This window comes from Trachinotus anak, unplaced genomic scaffold, assembly GCF_046630095.1.
Source record: "Trachinotus anak isolate AG129_WGS33_773 ecotype Australia unplaced genomic scaffold, CSIRO_AGI_Tana_v1 ptg000021l, whole genome shotgun sequence".
Taxonomy (NCBI): domain Eukaryota; kingdom Metazoa; phylum Chordata; class Actinopteri; order Carangiformes; family Carangidae; genus Trachinotus; species Trachinotus anak.
In genome coordinates, this window is record NW_027273872.1 from 15,104,803 (window position 1) to 15,125,029 (window position 20,227).

Sequence of the window (20,227 nt, forward strand, 5' to 3'; positions counted from 1 at the left end):
ATAAGGATTGTAATAATTAATTTAAGATGTACATATAACAATATTGAGATATTGTATCTGCAGAAAGGTGTATTTACTCTCAAGCTAAAAAATCAAAGTTCATAAAAATGTAATTAACTTGGTAAGCAAATTAATTATTGCTAATGTTCAGTACCAATGCCAACTGTTTTATTGTATCTCCATCTGTCATTTGAAAGGCAAAGAACCTATGTAAATGGTCACCTTGTGATTTTTTGAATAAAATCACATTAAAAAACAAACTAAAGTAGGCTACTTGGGGTCTACTGAATTTACAAAAGAAATAGAAGAAAACATAATTTTATTGTTTTCTCTGGCAGATGTGACATTAAACTTTACTTCCCCTCAAAATAGGTCAGCTTAGGAACAATCTCAAGGGATGAAAAAAAGATCTTACACTGAAACTCTGAAACCGCTGTGACTTAATCAGGTGAAAGCATTAAAAGAAAGAAAACCTAAAAGATCAAGGCTCCCAAAAAAATGCATCAGGAAATCAGTGTTCAGCACCAAGGACAGAGAAAACGGACAGGTTGCGGTGTGTGTGTGTATGTGTGTGTGTGTGTGTGTGTGTGTGTGTGTGTGTGTGTGTGTGTTTGTGTGTGTGTGTGTGTGTGTAAAACAAAATAATGAAAATTTTTACACAACTGGGACAGATGATAGAAAACATATCCCTACCTCAGGGGAATCATTAACGTCCCCAAACACATCAGCAAAATCAGTAGGACTCTTCTTCAGAGTCTGGTCAGCAGGAAGTGTGTTGTCATTGTAAGATGTCACAAACTTAAAGTCACTGGTTCGAGAACCTGTTGTCAGGTAGGCGTCATAATTGTAGGTGCTGCGTAAAGTTCCTGTGCCGTCAACATCTGCGTAATTAGGAGGCAGATAAGCGCTGGGGATGGCGACTGCTCCGTCAAACAACAGTCTGGGCTTTCTCCTCCTACAAAACCTCACACCCAGGATGATGATGATGAAGGTCAGGAAAAAGGTGGAGACAGACACCAACGCGATGATCAGGTAAGAGGTCAGTTTGGAGGTCTTCTCATCATAAGAAATATCCTTCAGTTCTGGCACCTCAGCCAAGTTATCAGAGATAAGTAAATACATGGAACAGGTGGCAGAGAGAGAGGGCTGTCCGTTATCTTTCACTGACACAATAAGGTTCTGTTTCATGCTGTCAGACTCAGAAATGTCCCGCTGTGTCCTGATCTCTCCGCTGTGGAGACCAATAGTGAAAAGTCCCGGATCAGTGGATTTCACTATATGATAGGACAGCCAGGCGTTCTGTCCGGAGTCCGCGTCCACCGCGATCACTTTGGACACCAGAGAGCCTCCGTGTGCAGCTTTGGGGACCAGCTCGGTCATGAAGGAGTTGCCCTCCGGGGCGGGGTACAGTATCTGAGGAGAGTTGTCATTAACATCTGATATGAAGACACTCACGGTCACGTTGCTGCTGAGTGGAGGAGAACCGTTGTCTCTGGCCATCACCTGCACTTTAAAGCTCCTGAACTGTTCATAATCAAACGACCTCACAGCGTGGATCACCCCCGTGTCTCCGTTAACAGACAGATAGGAGGACACCGGGGCACCGTTCACCTCACCAGGTAACACAGAATAAATCACTGTACCGTTTTGTCTCCAGTCGGGGTCCCGAGCAGTAACGGAACATAAAGTGGAGCCAGGTTTGTTATTTTCACTCACATATGCGCTGTACGACTGTTCCTCAAACACAGGTGGGTTGTCGTTGATGTCAGCTACAGATAACTCAACTGTTTTAGAGGAGGACAGAGGTGGAGAGCCCTCGTCAGTGGCAGTGATTGTAATGTTGTAATCAGACACTACTTCACGGTCCAGTTGTCCTGTGGTCACCAGAGAATAATAGTTTTTAATAGAAGGAACCAACTTAAAAGGGACATTTTGCTGAATGGAGCAGCGGACCTGTCTGTTATTCTCAGAGTCTCTGTCCTGCACGTTAATGATGCCCACCTCTGTACCAGGTGGAGTGTCTTCTGGTATGGGATTCGTCAGTGATTTTAAATTGACTACAGGGACGTTGTCATTCACATCAGTGACAGAAATTATTACCTTAGCATAAGATGAAAGTCCTAACCCATCTTTGGCTTTAACGCGTATTTCAAATGTTTTAGTACTTTCGTAATCAACAGCGCCAATTACTCTTATCTCACCTACTTTACGGTCAATACTAAATATCTTCTTTACATCTTCAGTAACATGTCCAAAGTCATAAGTCACATCTCCATTGACTCCCTCGTCTGCATCAGTTGCGCTCACTGTGACCACCACAGTATCTAAAGGAGAGTTTTCAGACAGACTGGCTTTATAAACGGCCTGGCTAAACACTGGGGCGTTATCATTAGCATCCAGCACACTGACGTGTATGACTACGGTCCCTGATCTCTGAGGGGAGCCACCATCGAGAGCTGTGAGGACCAAATTAATTTCCTCTTGTTTTTCACGATCAAGCTCTTTATCAAGGACGAGCTCTACTGTGTTTCCATTAGCGGCCAAAACGAAATTATCGTTCTTCTTCAGGCTGTAGTGTTGAACTGCATTTTGTCCTACATCCGCGTCATGCGCCTCCTCTATCACAAAACGAGCTCCCCTGTCTGTGGATTCTTGAATTTCTAAATCGATCGAGCCGTCATTAAACCGTGGTGAGTTATCATTAATGTCTTGAACATGTAGACTAATCCGATGGAGTTCAAGAGGATTCTCCAGCACAAGCTCATGTTTTAGGATACATGAAGCCTTTTCGCCACAAAGCCCCTCTCGGTCAATCCTGTCGGCGACAATCAGTTCTCCGTTATTCAGGTTTATGTCACAGTAACGTTTGTCAGTCCCATCGGTGTCAATGCGGGCTCTTCTTTTAGAGAGAGCGGCCGTTTCTAGCCCCACATCCTTGGCTATATTCCCAATAACCGATCCTCGTTTCATCTCCTCTGGAAAAGAATAGCTCATGTCTCCATATGCGATATGCCACAAAAGAAAGAGGAAGCAGAAGCAGTACGGCTGGAACAAGATCATTTTCGAATCCATATTCAACGATGAGTTATTAAGATGTTGAAGATTAAAGCGAACAAAGACAATTCAACCTCATAAGACGGAGAGCAACTGCGATTCCAGAGCAATTGTGAGAAAATACAAGAGCACAAGAATGCGTGTCCACACCAAAGGATAGACGGTTTAAATGTCTTAAGCCTGGTGTATAGCGCCACCGTGAGTTAGGTTAAACAAAAACATTGATAATATACACAAAAGCCACATTTCAAAGTAGCTGCAGTCTGTTTACAATTGCTGTTCATATGTATATTAAACAGTCACGACATCTACCGTGATGTATAACCAATATTTCCAACTGCAGTTATACATGGGAATCAAACCAGGAAACAAAAAGGAAACTAGCAAAGTCAACAATCAAGTCTTACAGTGTGCTTAAAATGCAGACTGAGATCAACATTAGGCTATGCTTTTACTATGAAAGCCCTCTTTTCTATTCATAAACTCATGACTGCTACATTTCTAACCTCATGTTTTTTTACTGTGAGGATCCTTTCTTTGTTCTGTGATGTAGACTTCCTCACAGTCACATGGCCTCAGGTTCACCAAAACATAGCTATATGCAGGTAATCTAAATAAATAATAGTAGCAGGCAGATTCCCAGTTAATCTGCAGAAAAAAAGACAAAAAAACAGGCTGAACAGCTGTCACCAAAATCACTGTACACTATAAAAATTATTTTGGTGACCTTAAAGGGAAAATCACTCATTCTCTGAGCATGGCTAACAAGATTACCTGTACAAACCTCAGACTGTATTTTGATGGACAAGGTGACTAGTATTCTGCCAAGTCCCAACCTAAGAAAATGTATTACTGGTTTACAGCGCAAGATCAAGCTGAAACACAGACTGGATGAAAGAGTCATTAATCACTATGTTGTGAATGAAATAAAAGTCATTCATTAAGAGCATATCACTGAGCAAGCACAATCACTGCAAAAAAAATCCATGTGACAGACACTACAGTCCAAATTGAAGAACTGAAAATAAAACAGAAACTTTTTCTCTCTCTCTCTCTCTCTTCATTTGTGTTATCTGTATTTTCACTAATAGTGGTCAGACCAGAAAGAAATCAACCATAACAAAACTCTATCAACAGGACGCCTGAATAAATGCCTGTTAATAAGGCATAGCAGACTGGATTCAAAAGTAAAGACCTACATGCTACCAGAGATGCCATCCATCATGTCGGTTTTCAGTCATTTACCTTTTAAGGTATCTGTAGCAGTCTACTAGATATCATGATAACATAAGTTCCCTGGGCCTAAGTGCAACATCAGAGTGAACGTTTACATGTATTCATGCTGCAGGCACCTCTGTCTAAAGCAACAACAAATGAGATATAATCCAAGCCACAGTCAATCAAGAGGAAGCCATCATGAATAACTAACAGAGAGCTTAGTTTGAAATTCCTCCTGACAAAAGGGGCACAAGATTGCAGGTGTATTAGGTGAGGCATAAAAGCATAAGAAGTGAGTTTGTTTGTTTGTTTCTGTCTGTTGAGAGGAGTGAGTGGTGGAGATGGACGGACAGAGAGAGAGAGAGAAAGAGAGAGAGAGACAAAGGTTTTGCACCAGTCACATCCTGAAAGTGACATACCATAGCATGCATGGCTTCAGACAGTGTTTACTGTCCAACAATAATCGTCAGATTGTGCTGAAGATGTGCTTTAGCACTGAGAGAAACATAAAATGTAACTGGTATGTGCTGAGTCTGCCAAAGGCCATCACTGAAACTCAGTAACATTTGACACTTTATGCTCCAGCTGATCAGTAGTGTAAAGGTTAATGCTACTAACATGCCTATCTAAGTAATACATTGAATTAAGTACTGCATGCACTTATTGTTTTTTTTTTTTCAGATGTTATGAGATAATATTAGTGAAAAAGTGAAGACCATGTCTTTCATCACACTGCAAGATCAATCCTCTTAAAAATGAATGTCGCAATGTCAAAATGTGAAACGAAAAATAAAGTTAATTTATGCTGACCAAAGACCAATAACAATGGGTCTTGAGATGAAAAATCAGCCCCAGTAAGGCGCCGCTCTTGTGCAGAAGCTTGTAATGACAGTAAATTTAGGAATAAAACGCATACTTTTGCTGAAGACAAATGTGATTGAAGAGACATAAATCTGCTGAGCTTGAAAACAGTCATATAATTACCAAAACTAATTCAAACACCCTCTGTCAGATAAGTATTCACATGTGACAAGGGTAAAACTAGCAAGACTCATGTAACATCTAAAAGGAAAACTAATCAAAATTTTATCTAATATGCCTAAAATCGGATCAGCACAATAGTGAAATGAAAGCAAGGGTTGAATTTAAATAAATTTCAGGAACTAAAAAAAACTTTTAAAGAGACTATTGAACTTGATTAAAATACCTTTTATAACAACTGCTTGGAAGCGACAGAGATAGACAGAGGTAAAAAAAAAAAAAAAACAGACACTATAGAAAAATTACGCAGCGCAATCCATTTTTACGCAAAAAAATATTTCATGAGTTTGGAAAAATATGAGTATTAAATATGTAAATCATTTGAAATGAAACGTATGAAAGGAAATGGTTTTGAACTGACTCTTAATTTTCGGCAAAACTGTTGCCATTTGAATTCATACCTCTGCACATCCTTCCAATTCTGCGAATGCATCAGCAAAATCAGTAGGACTTTTCTTCAGAGTCTGGTCAGCAGGAAGTGTGTTGTCATTGTAAGATGTCACAAACTTAAAGTCACTGGTTCGAGAACCTGTTGTCAGGTAGGCGTCATAATTGTAAGTGCTGCGTAAAGTTCCTGTGCCGTCAACATCTGCGTAATTAGGAGGCAGATAAGCGCTGGGGATGGCGACTGCTCCGTCAAACAACAGTCTGGGCTTTCTCCTGCGACAAAACCTCACACCCAGGATGATGATGATGAAGGTCAGGAAAAAGGTGGAGACAGACACCAACGCGATGATCAGGTAAGAGGTCAGTTTGGAGTTCTTCTCATCATAAGAAATATCCTTCAGTTCTGGCACCTCAGCCAAGTTATCAGAGATAAGTAAATACATGGAACAGGTGGCAGAGAGAGAGGGCTGTCCGTTATCTTTCACTGACACAATAAGGTTCTGTTTCATGCTGTCAGACTCAGAAATGTCCCGCTGTGTCCTGATCTCTCCGCTGTGGAGACCAATAGTGAAAAGTCCCGGATCAGTGGATTTCACTATATGATAGGACAGCCAGGCGTTCTGTCCGGAGTCCGCGTCCACCGCGATCACTTTGGACACCAGAGAGCCTCCGTGTGCAGCTTTGGGGACCAGCTCGGTCATGAAGGAGTTGCCCTCCGGGGCGGGGTACAGTATCTGAGGAGAGTTGTCATTAACATCTGATATGAAGACACTCACGGTCACGTTGCTGCTGAGTGGAGGAGAACCGTTGTCTCTGGCCATCACCTGCACTTTAAAGCTCCTGAACTGTTCATAATCAAACGACCTCACAGCGTGGATCACCCCCGTGTCTCCGTTAACAGACAGATAGGAGGACACCGGGGCACCGTTCACCTCACCAGGTAACACAGAATAAATCACTGTACCGTTTTGTCTCCAGTCGGGGTCTCGAGCAGTAACGGAACATAAAGTGGAGCCAGGTTTGTTATTTTCACTCACATATGCGCTGTACGACTGTTCCTCAAACACAGGTGGGTTGTCGTTGATGTCAGCTACAGATAACTCAACACTTTTAGAGGAGGACAGAGGTGGAGAGCCCTCGTCAGTGGCAGTGATTGTAATGTTGTAATCAGACACTACTTCACGGTCCAGTTGTCCTGTGGTCACCAGAGAATAATAGTTTTTAATAGAAGGAACCAACTTAAAAGGGACATTTTGCTGAATGGAGCAGCGGACCTGTCTGTTATTCTCAGAGTCTCTGTCCTGCACGTTAATGATGCCCACCTCTGTACCAGGTGGAGTGTCTTCTGGTATGGGATTCGTCAGTGATTTTAAATTGACTACAGGGACGTTGTCATTCACATCAGTGACAGAAATTATTACCTTAGCATAAGATGAAAGTCCTAACCCATCTTTGGCTTTAACGCGTATTTCAAATGTTTTAGTACTTTCGTAATCAACAGCGCCAATTACTCTTATCTCACCTACTTTACGGTCAATACTAAATATCTTCTTTACATCTTCAGTAACATGTCCAAAGTCATATGTCACATCTCCATTGACTCCCTCGTCTGCATCAGTTGCGCTCACTGTGACCACCACAGTATCTAAAGGAGAGTTTTCAGACAGACTGGCTTTATAAACGGCCTGGCTAAACACTGGGGCGTTATCATTAGCATCCAGCACACTGACGTGTATGACTACGGTCCCTGATCTCTGAGGGGAGCCACCATCGAGAGCTGTGAGGACCAAATTAATTTCCTCTTGTTTTTCACGATCAAGCTCTTTATCAAGAACGAGCTCTACTGTGTTTCCATTAGCGGCCAAAACGAAATTATCGTTCTTCTTCAGGCTGTAGTGTTGAACTGCATTTTGGCCTACATCCGCGTCATGCGCCTCCTCTATCACAAAACGAGCTCCCCTGACTGTCGACTCTCGGATTTCTATATTGATCAATTCTTCGTTAAACTGTGGTGAGTTATCATTAATATCTTGAACATGTAGACTAATCCGATGGAGTTCAAGAGGATTCTCCAGCACAAGCTCATGTTTTAGGATACATGAAGCCTTTTCGCCACAAAGCCCCTCTCGGTCAATCCTGTCGGCGACAATCAGTTCTCCGTTATTCAGGTTTATGTCACAGTAACGTTTGTCAGTCCCATCGGTGTCAATGCGGGCTCTTCTTTTAGAGAGAGCGGCCGTTTCTAGCCCGAGACCCTTGGCTATATTCCCAATAACTGATCCTCGTTTCATCTCCTCTGGAAAAGAATAGCTCATGTCTCCATATGCGATATGCCACAAAAGAAAGAGGAAGCAGAAGCAGTACGGCTGGAACAAGATCATTTTCGAATCCATAGTCAACGATGAGCTCCCCGGACGGTGAAGAAACAATAAAACCAGTTTTACCATATAACACGAATAGCAACAGCAATTCAGCGTGACTGCGGTGATATCTAAACCGGTCAATGGGCGTACAACGTCAGTCCACAGAGGTTAGAAGAATCAAATCTTTGTAAGGATGGTGCATAGCGACACCGTGAGTTAAATTCAACAATAACAATGATTTTTTTTAAAATCATAAGAAACACTGTTAAAATCGTCTCCGCCTATACAGCTTTAAACATATTCCAAATAAAACACAAGGTGAATTAACTTTGATGTTTACAACATTTGCAACCTAAAGTCCCCACAACCAGTCCCAATCAGGAAACCAGTTATGCTGTGCATGCATTTACGTCAGTGCAGACTCCCAGACTCCCATGAAGGTATGAGGACAGCATGCACTTCAAGCCAGACTTTTTTAAAATAACTATATCATGGGCAAACTGCATACACAAGAAGTCTTGTAAATCAGTTCAGGTGGTCTTTAAAGAGTTACTACACTTAAATAGCATAATTTTAATGAAATAATAAGGTATTACTAATTTGCAGTCTAATGTACTGTAGCGCAACTGCAGATAGCTGCTATGGCCACATAACTATCCATGTGCATTAAAGTAATTTGTAGTAAAATCACATCACATATTAGACTGGCTGCAGTGTAATATCAAGCTAATGCAACAGTTTGAAGTAATTTATTGTAATCAAAGTTTGTTTGACTTTACATCATACCTTAGATGTATATTAAATTCATAAGGTCTAGAAATGCCAAGACCCAGCAGGGCTGTCAAGGGCTGTGTCAAAGATACAAGAAAAATGGACATCAGTATTAGATTCAGGAAGCCTAATAGTCTCTTCTAGACCAGATTTAGGCAGCCTTATAGGCCTCTAAAATTGAGATGGCCATGCCATGGCAGCATCAGTATGGAGAAACAAGACCACATGCTCAAAAAGGAGGCCACAGGCACAGAGAAAGAATACCAACAAGCACATAGGGAATCCAGAATATCAGAAAGAACCAGAACTGGTATTCAACTATTCCACCTGCATGTAACTAATAGGCTACTTGACCTATCAACTACAAAAAGAGATCCAAAACCATAACGGTAAGAACACCGTCAAGAGAAGAATGGTAAATGGTTCAAAAGAAATATGATTTAAGACAGTAGTAAGAGATACAATGGGCTGAATCAGTGTATGGCCATGGATTTAACTCTTAAAAGTAATCTGATGGGAGGATTATGTTGATGATTGTTTTACAGACATGTTATAAATATCAAAAGATAAAAATTAGAGAAAGAGAGCACAAATAATTCTGGAAATTGCTGTTGAATGATGTTTGATGAACTGTTAATTATTTTTAATCCAATGCTTGTGTAATTATAGGATGGTGAAGTATAAGTAAAAGTATCAAAGAGGCTGAGCAGACACAGATGGTGGGAGGCATGTGAAGTACCTGAATTAAACTACTGTTGGTTTAAAAAAAAAAAAAAAAAGCAAGATTGTGAGTTTGTGGCGACCATGATCCAGACATTCAGTACATGACCTAAGAAATTTACCAAAACTGAAGATGTTTTTGGCCATGGTCCACTCAGTCTATTTGGTAACTACAAATGATCTAATGTAGGATGTCCATATAAGGAAGATGACATGGGTATAACAATCCTAGGTGTTATAGAAGCAGGGAGCACTCATCCACTGCCTGGAGACGCTGAGTCACCTCAACCAAAGCACCTCAACAAGTGAAAGACTCCTGGAAAGAATCAACTGCCAAAGTGACAGATTTGTGATTTAAGCCAAGACAACCTGATGGGCCAGAGTGATTCAGCTATGGAACTTCAGAAGCTGACAATCCTCTTTGACATAAAATGATATCTTCAAGAGCTGATAACAACATTTTTTGAGATTTTTGGACTGTTTCATCGTTCAGCCTCAAGGAGGTTGTGAGCAGAACAGTTAGAATAGATAAGAAAGGAATAGAGGAAATTGATAGTTGAAAAATTGTTGTATTTCTATATTCACAACAACTGAATCAATTTTTTATAGTTTTTTGCTGTAATATTCTTACTGTAAAATAAAGTATATGATCTGCATTTAAAGTAAAGGTATCTTAGCTTTATTTTATCTAACCTAAGGGCTTCTTAAAAGTGCCAATAGTCTCTCTTCAGTGATGTAAAAGTAAAGGTTGTGTATGATTAGGTCAGGTTTTTGATGCAGGCTCTTGTCAGTTGGTCTACATTCCCAAGTTAAAATGTCCCTAGCAGCAAAAGTATATTTGCAGATTAAATGATATCCAGTAACCATAGCAACTGTTACAATTAGAAGGGAGCCAAGCGTTTTCATGAAGTATTCTTAGGTCAGGCCAGAAAAAGTGCGAGTGAAAAGGGAAGGGATGGTTTGGGAAGAAGAAGACAGTAAATAGCTGGACAAATCTCCTTTGCCTCAGTTTTTATTTTATATGATTAGAATTCTGTTCAGATGTTCAGTCCAGCAGGCTAATCTTTTCCGCTTTAATGTGAAGGCTGAATGGGACTTTTGTACCTGGGTACAAAATGGGTAACATCTGACATCCTACAATCAGCTTCGGTATGTTGACACAATTTCATATTTCGGGTTCCAGGAAGAGTATGATACATGCATTAAGTTTAAAAACAAAGACAAAAAAAAAAAATGTTTAAAATTTTGACCAAGAAACTACTTCAATTAGCACTCCATGTTTGGACAAAGAACTGCAAACAACCAACAGAAACTCAATGCAAAAATCAAAACCTTGGAAAACTTGCTCAGAGGAAAAACCTGGTCTTAAAAATGTCAATAGTATACAACTACAAACTTGCATGCGTTGCCAGTACAAATTTTATGGTGATTTAAAGTTATTGCAGTACTTTGATTTTACTACATCACATAGTGTGAAGCAGAAATAGGGCCCACCTCGCAATCATGTCTTTCTTATTAGAGACACAAAAAAAAATAAAAAATCACCTTTCAAAAAAAAATCACAGAATAGATATACAGAATACAGTCTGGTAGAACAAAGACAAAAGACTGTCATAATAAAGGTCCTTGATAAGAAATTAATTTGCTTCCCCATATGCTCATGAAGTTAGTACAAGCGTTGAAAGCTCAGTGCTTTTAAGAAATATTTAGCAACAAAGTCAGCTACTGTATATGACATGTGTTGGTGATTATGGCCACACGCATACTTTCCTCTTCAACAATGATTATGTGATTTGTGAGAGACATAATTTACTATTGATAGTTTATGTATATGGTAGCCTATACTGAATCTGATTATTAAAAACCAGTTACACTGCACACACTATGTTGCAATTAATCTGATTAGTGATGTAAATGTAGTATTTGTTTTTGTCAACAAGGTAGTTGTACTTCATGTAAGTAGCCACAGAATCTGTATATTTGATAATGTTTATGTAATTAAAACTAATAACCACTTAGTAAAAACAATACGAGAAACTACACCTTTAAAAAAAGAATGACATTGTGTCACCTTTTATGCAAGCAACGCAACATTAATAATAGCAAACCACTAATGACTGATCAAGTCCGACAAAATGCTTGACTGATAAACAAGTTTCAAAGTGTGCCTACCACATCAGCGTAACAAATCTATGAAGAACATGATTCTCACAATAAATAATATTTCTGATAATTAAATATAAATGCAAGTGAAATAAGCATCACAACCAGAACTCTCTGATTTACTTAAATAACCTGTAAATACCACAAATGTAATCAATAATAACATGTTATGACGTCTTCCAGTAACAATGAGTCTCATGCCACATCTTGAGTGTCTGATGTACAACCTATTCGAGTTAGGGACTAGAGACAACATTCAGAAGTGTCATTGTCATTAGCAATGGCACTAGAGTGATGACAGGAAAACTGCAGTTCATGAGGGTTGCACACAAATGTTTTGATAGATAGCTTGGAAGCATGAGTTAAAAAGCAACATTTACTAGGAATTATTTTTGAATCATATTCAGACACCAAAAAATTATGAGACCAATTAAAATGAAACCTGCCAGAGTTGAACCTAAATCAGTTTTCTGAATTAAAAGTTTTTTAAAATAATAATCCTCACACAGAAAGACCAAACAGAGCAATTACGTACAATGCCACGGACAAAATGACACTCAGGAAAGTTCAATGAAGCTAAAACCACAATGTTAGAGAGCTTTGTTTTTGATTGTATGAATACAATTCGTGATTATTGACGCTTTTCATACCTCTGCACATCCTTCCAATTCTCCAAAAGCCTCAGCAAAATCAGTAGGACTTTTCTTCAGAGTCTGGTCAGCAGGAAGTGTGTTGTCATTGTAAGATGTCACAAACTTAAAGTCACTGGTTCGAGAACCTGTTGTCAGGTAGGCGTCATAATTGTAAGTGCTGCGTAAAGTTCCTGTGCCGTCAACATCTGCGTAATTAGGAGGCAGATAAGCGCTGGGGATGGCGACTGCTCCGTCAAACAACAGTCTGGGCTTTCTCCTCCTACAAAACCTCACACCCAGGATGATGATGATGAAGGTCAGGAAAAAGGTGGAGACAGACACCAACGCGATGATCAGGTAAGAGGTCAGTTTGGAGTTCTTCTCATCATAAGAAATATCCTTCAGTTCTGGCACCTCAGCCAAGTTATCAGAGATAAGTAAATACATGGAACAGGTGGCAGAGAGAGAGGGCTGTCCGTTATCTTTCACTGACACAATAAGGGTCTGTTTCATGCTGTCGGACTCAGAAATGTCCCGCTGTGTCCTGATCTCTCCGCTGTGGAGACCAATAGTGAAAAGTCCCGGATCAGTGGATTTCACTATATGATAGGACAGCCAGGCGTTCTGTCCGGAGTCCGCGTCCACCGCGATCACTTTGGACACCAGAGAGCCTCCGTGTGCAGCTTTGGGGACCAGCTCGGTCATGAAGGAGTTGCCCTCCGGGGCGGGGTACAGTATCTGAGGAGAGTTGTCATTAACATCTGATATGAAGACACTCACGGTCACGTTGCTGCTGAGTGGAGGAGAACCGTTGTCTCTGGCCATCACCTGCACTTTAAAGCTCCTGAACTGTTCATAATCAAACGACCTCACAGCGTGGATCACCCCCGTGTCTCCGTTAACAGACAGATAGGAGGACACCGGGGCACCGTTCACCTCACCAGGTAACACAGAATAAATCACTGTACCGTTTTGTCTCCAGTCGGGGTCTCGAGCAGTAACGGAGCATAAAGTGGAGCCGGGTTTGTTATTTTCACTCACATATGCGCTGTACGACTGTTCCTCAAACACAGGTGGGTTGTCGTTGATGTCAGCTACAGATAACTCAACACTTTTAGAGGAGGACAGAGGTGGAGAGCCCTCGTCAGTGGCAGTGATTGTAATGTTGTAATCAGACACTACTTCACGGTCCAGTTGTCCTGTGGTCACCAGAGAATAATAGTTTTTAATAGAAGGAACCAACTTAAAAGGGACATTTTGCTGAATGGAGCAGCGGACCTTTTGGTTATTATCCGAATCTGCATCCTGCACATTGATGATGCCCACCTCTGTACCAGGTGACACGTTTTCCGGGACTGAATTTGCCAGAGATTTCACATAGATTACAGGAATGTTGTCATTGACATCGGTGATATCAACAGTTACCTTTGTGTATGACGATAATCCTAAACCATCCTTTGCTTTAATGCGCAAATCATATGATGTAACTGTTTCAAAGTCAATCGCACCATTAACTTTTATTTTGCCGTTTTTACGGTCAATACTAAAAATTTTCTTCACGTCCTCTGAAACATGTCCAAAGTCATATGTCACATCTCCATTGACTCCCTCGTCTGCATCAGTTGCGCTCACTGTGACCACCACAGTATCTAAAGGAGAGTTTTCAGACAGACTGGCTTTATAAACGGCCTGGCTAAACACTGGGGCGTTATCATTAGCATCCAGCACACTGACGTGTATGACTACGGTCCCTGATCTCTGAGGGGAGCCACCATCGAGAGCTGTGAGGACCAAATTAATTTCCTCTTGTTTTTCACGATCAAGCTCTTTATCAAGAACGAGCTCTACTGTGTTTCCATTAGCGGCCAGAACGAAATTATCGTTCTTCTTCAGGCTGTAGTGTTGAACTGCATTTTGTCCTACATCCGCGTCATGCGCCTCCTCTATCACAAAACGAGCTCCCCTGTCTGTGGATTCTTGAATTTCTATATTGATCAATTCTTCGTTGAACTGTGGTGAGTTATCATTAATATCCTGAATGTGCAAACTGAAAGGATGCAGTTCCAGGGGATTCTCCAGTACGAGATCGCGTTTTATTACACATGACAGCTTTTCGCCACAAAGCTCCTCTCGGTCAATCCTGTCGGCAACAATCAAATCCCCTGAACTGAGATTGATGTCACAATATCGTTTGCGATTCCCCGCGGCATCAACACGGGCATTTCTTGAAGACAGTTTACTCAAATCCAGGTTAAGATCCTTCGCTATATTCCCAATGTGAGATCCGCGCTTCATTTCCTCCTGAGAGGAATAACTCACGTCCCCATTCGCGGCTTGCCACAATAGAAAGAAAACGACGCAGCTCATTTGGCGCATCATCATGGCGATGCGTCTGGTAGACTACTGAAAAACAGCACCGTTTAAATTTAAAACTGCATAAGGATTGTACAGTTCAGACAAAAGAAAATCGACAGCACTCCACCATTACTCTGGATCCATCCTAAGACCAACCCCAACCAAAGTCTGGCCTTTTATTGGTCTTCACACCAGAGGGTGGTGTGGAAATGTTTCATGTAGATTAGCTAATAGCGACACCATGAGTGCGAATGAAGAAATAACAGAATGCACAAATAATAATAATAATAATAATAATAATAATAATAATAACATAGCTGCAAGTGGTATTTTAAGATTATAGAGGATTGATATTAATTGGTTAAACATTTTTACCCATCGTCATAACACAATACAAACTGTTGCTGCAAGAGTAACTGTTATAATTAAAGGTAAGTTGCTCTCATTAAGTTGAAACATTCAAGCTATTTTCCAACAGTATGTAAAAATCAAAGAAATCTGACTGAAATTAAACATCTTCTAAACTCATACCTGAAAAACACATAAATAAAATAAGTTGTTACAGTCTAACATAGTGAATAAACAAAGACATAAATCCAGAAACAAATCATGAAAAATCAAACAAATTTCCTCAAAAGCAGCACTTGATGAATTAAGGGCTTACTGAAATATTAAACTACTCAGAGATAGATACTTGACTTTTAAACTCCTCAATTAAGGCATGTCTACTGACTATTAGGGACAGAATTGTTCGCCACACTATTTAAAAACACAAAACACACTTATCCAACTCTAATCTACCAAACCAACACACACTCAAACATTGAACTCCAGCGCCCTAGAATATACACCCACTCTGAGAAACAAACTCTTCACATGGACAGCAGATAATACAGACAGACAGCAAAGATAACATTTAAAGACTTTAAATAAATACATGATGCACAGACTCAAGCATGTCACAAAAAACATAGCCTTCCCTAACATTACTATCCACCTTTGAAATAAAATAATTTGTTGAAGATCCCTGACCTCTGAGGAAGAGGGAGTTAGCACAACAACCAAAACCTACCATACTCTTTTTGCCCAAGTAACACTGTCACTGATGCCCTCTGACCTGCAGAGTTCTTAGCTTTCACTATTGCTGCATGTAAAACCGTCCACTTCATCTCCCCAAACTTGCCCAGGTTTGAACAGCTAACAAACAGCATTTTTAATGTTTTACGTGGATCGAAAAGGAACTAAAAATTAAACATATGAATTATACTGTGATCATTTCTGTCGTATAGTCTCCCAAATACTTTGTGCAACTGCAAATCTGTGACTGCCTGATTTTGATTTAACAAAAAAAATAAATAAATAAATATCCATTCTTCCCACAACAACCTGTATCTAAAATGCACGCTATGATTAGCTTGATTTGCACTATTAAATGAGCAACAAGTCAGAATCAAGGTACTCCTCCTCTGGAGATTCACTGAACACTCGAACTTTCCAGGATTTGGGTTCATTCTTGTACAATGAAAACCTAAAGACAAAACCTTATTTGATTCACATTATTGCAATTACATAATCTAGTCATTTAGAAAGAATGAAAGAAAGAAAGAAAGAAAGAAAGAACTCTAAATGTTGGTAAAAACATGGACAACGGGTAAGTTGCGAAAACAAATACAGCACAAGAGCAAAAGTAAGATTCAGCACCAAGGACAGAGACACAAAGAACAAGCTGCAGCTTTACTCAAAGACAGGCAGAGACACTGACACTGCGTGAACAAAAGGTATAGCTCTGGGGAAAATACAGGCAACAAAATAGATATACCAACTTTTCAGAAAATTCAAAATATCGCCATTGTATGATAAAAGAACTCTTCTGTATTTTCATGAAAAACCACAAAAGCTAAATAAAGTTGAAGTAATTTCTAAATGCGGTGAATCTAAAAAGGAAACTTCATCACACAAATGTGACATACTGTTAAAATCGTCGATTCAAGAAAAGACAACAAATGCAAGGACACTTTACTGTCAGGGTACTGTCCACTAAGACATAAGTATAAATGAGTGAAAGCACACGTCACACTTGTCCCTACCTCAGGAGATGCATCACAATCACCAGAACCTCCAAATGCCTCAGCAAAGTCTGATGGACTTTTCTTCAGAGTCTGGTCAGCAGGAAGTGTGTTGTCATTGTAAGATGTCACAAACTTAAAGTCACTGGTTCGAGAACCTGTTGTCAGGTAGGCGTCATAATTGTAAGTGCTGCGTAAAGTTCCTGTGCCGTCAACATCTGCGTAATTAGGAGGGAGATAAGCGCTGGGGATGGCGACTGCTCCGTCAAACAACAGTCTGGGCTTTCTCCTGCGACAAAACCTCACACCCAGGATGATGATGATGAAGGTCAGAAAAAAGGTGGAAACAGACACCAGAGCGATGATCAGGTAAGAGGTCAGTTTGGAGTTCTTCTCATCATAAGAAATATCCTTCAGCTCTGGCACCTCAGCCAAGTTATCAGAGATAAGTAAATACATGGAACAGGTGGCAGAGAGAGAGGGCTGTCCGTTATCTTTCACTGACACAATCAGGGTCTGTTTCATGCTGTCAGACTCAGAAATGTCCCGCTGTGTCCTGATCTCTCCGCTGTGGAGACCAATAGTGAAAAGTCCCGGATCAGTGGATTTCACTATATGATAGGACAGCCAGGCGTTCTGTCCGGAGTCCGCGTCCACCGCGATCACTTTGGACACCAGAGAGCCTCCGTGTGCAGCTTTGGGGACCAGCTCGGTCATGAAGGAGTTGCCCTCCGGGGCGGGGTACAGTATCTGAGGAGAGTTGTCATTAACATCTGATATGAAGACACTCACGGTCACGTTGCTGCTGAGTGGAGGAGAACCGTTGTCTCTGGCCATCACCTGCACTTTAAAGCTCCTGAACTGTTCATAATCAAACGACCTCACAGCGTGGATCACCCCCGTGTCTCCGTTAACAGACAGATAGGAGGACACCGGGGCACCGTTCACCTCGCCAGGTAACACAGAATAAATCACTGTACCGTTTTGTCTCCAGTCGGGGTCCCGAGCAGTAACGGAACATAAAGTGGAGCCAGGTTTGTTGTTTTCACTCACATATGCGCTGTACGACTGTTCCTCAAACACAGGTGGGTTGTCGTTGATGTCAGCTACAGATAACTCAACACTTTTAGAGGAGGACAGAGGTGGAGAGCCCTCGTCAGTGGCAGTGATTGTAATGTTGTAATCAGACACTACTTCACGGTCCAGTTGTCCTGTGGTCACCAGAGAATAATAGTTTTTAATAGAAGGAACCAACTTAAAAGGGACATTTTGCTGAATGGAGCAGCGGACCTGTCTGTTATTCTCAGAGTCTCTGTCCTGCACGTTAATGATGCCCACCTCTGTACCAGGTGACACGTTCTCAGGTATGGGGTTAGACAGTGACTTTAAATATATAACGGGGGCATTGTCATTCACATCAGTTACATCAATAATCACTTTTGCTTCTGAAGAGAGCCCATAACCATCTTTGGCCTCAACAAACACTTCATATTTGGATCCCTCTTCATAATCTATGTCACCTGTCACACTGATTTCTCCTGTTTTCTCATCCAGTGAAAAAAGCTTTCGTGATTTATCAGAGAGTCTGCTGAATTCATATGTGACCTCTCCATTGACACCTTCGTCTGCGTCTGTCGCACTTACAGTAATAACTTTGGTTTTCAAAGGTGAGTTTTCCGGTAATGAAGCTCTATATACGTTCTCAGTAAACACTGGGGCGTTATCATTAGCATCAAGTACAATGACGTGTATGACTACAGTCCCGGATCTCTGAGGAGAACCACCATCCACAGCCGTGAGCAATAATTTCATTTCCTGCTGCTCCTCTCGGTCTAACTCTTTGTCTAAAACCAATTCACCATATTTACTGCCGGCATTTGTCGTCTGAATACTGAACACAAAGTGGGGGTTTTGTTGTAAAATGTAGCTTTCGACTGAATTCTTCCCTATATCTGCATCGTGAGCTGCATTAATACGATATCTCGTTCCCTTGGGAGCTAACTCTCCAATTTCCAGCTTTATAACATCCTTCGGAAAAACTGGCGCATTGTCGTTCACGTCCTGCACCTGCAGGGACAGCCGGTGTAGCTCTAAGGGATTCTCCAAGAGCAAGTCGAATTTCAGAACACACGAAGCCTTTTCTCCGCAATGCTCCTCTCTGTCTATTCTGTCTGCCACCAATAACTCCCCGCTTCGTAGGTTAATCCCACAATACTGTCTGTCGCTTCCCTCCATGTCAACACGAGCTTTGCGAGCAGACAGTCTGCCCACCTCCAGTCCCAGATCCTTGGCGATATTTCCAATAACAGATCCACGCTTCAGCTCCTCCTGTACAGAATAGCTCAGGTCTCCGTGAGCGTCGTGCACCACAACAAAGAAAAACACAAAGCCCCAGCTCTGTAGAAAGCGCTGTCTATGCATCATCCTGAAACAGCGATACACAAATGGAAACACGATAGTTTCAAGCCTTAAAAATACGTTATTCGGTCAGTATATGTGCCTTCAGAGCATTTGCCGTCTTTGTTGAAGGCTGTAGGGACACAGGGCTGGTCGATCCCAATTATGGGTGGTGTGCAAAGCAAGCTAAGCATTCGACTCCATAGTTGGTCTATACTGACACCGTGAGTACAAACGTATTATAGCAGTTTTCCACAAGCGATGCAAATGTTCTTAATACATTATCAGATTGTTTGGCAATAATCTTCAAAATAGAGCTTATTGTAATGAGACGTTGTAAAGTATGATAAACCGCACAAGTTTTTTTTTTTATTTCACTAAAATGGGATGCTCCCTTTCACTTTATTAGGAACTATAAACAAGGGTGTGTCTCTACCTGAAAAATATCCACCCAAAGCGTCTTATAAATGATACCAGTAAAACACTCCCCAAATGTTAAGTAACAGTGGACCACAAATCGTGTTCTTTAGCAATGCAAGATACATGTGTCACGATCGATTAGAAACTCATGTCTCTCTCACTTTCTAAAGAATGAGAATTCAACACGTTTGTCATAGATCATACAATAATCTGCCGTCAGCTTCAACTTCAATTACGTAACAGTCTCTAATTAAAGATACGTGTTGCATACAAACATTACAAACAGAGCAGCATGACATAATGCATTTAATGTTGCACTCCTAGAGAAAAATCTGTCACTGACTTCAGCTATTATGTTACATTGAAGACAGAATAGGTCTAATAAACTTCCATCACATAGATAAACAATTCAAACTGTAAATGAAAGTGAACAGTTAATGAGACACGCTTACAATAATGTCACGCTACTCAACGACTCCAAACAACACTCAACCATTTCAATGAGACTTTTCCTTGTTATTTGACTTCAGAGAAATGTATAACTGTAATACACAGCACGGATGTTAATTGTTAAAATTGCACACAGGTATGACAAGACAACACACTAGCAATAACCTGTAATCTAAAACCTTTGACAGGT

At 40.8% G+C, this 20,227-nt stretch overlaps 1 protein-coding gene across 23 annotated transcripts in view; it reads right to left on the reverse strand.

The window, feature by feature from the left end:
• The window catches only part of LOC139606386 (protocadherin gamma-C5-like), a 276,343-nt gene that overhangs the window by 188,300 nt on the left and 67,816 nt on the right, over positions 1 to 20,227 (reverse strand). For 2 of the 23 annotated variants that reach the window (XM_071458561.1, XM_071458534.1), the window contains exon 1: positions 16,792 to 19,209. The exons of 15 other annotated variants lie outside the window; for them this stretch is intronic. In XM_071458561.1, the coding sequence (XP_071314662.1) occupies positions 16,792 to 19,194 (2,403 nt within the window). In that variant the 5' untranslated portion in view covers positions 19,195 to 19,209. 6 more of the 23 variants (XM_071458556.1, XM_071458526.1, XM_071458551.1 and 3 more) reach the window with 6 other exon arrangements.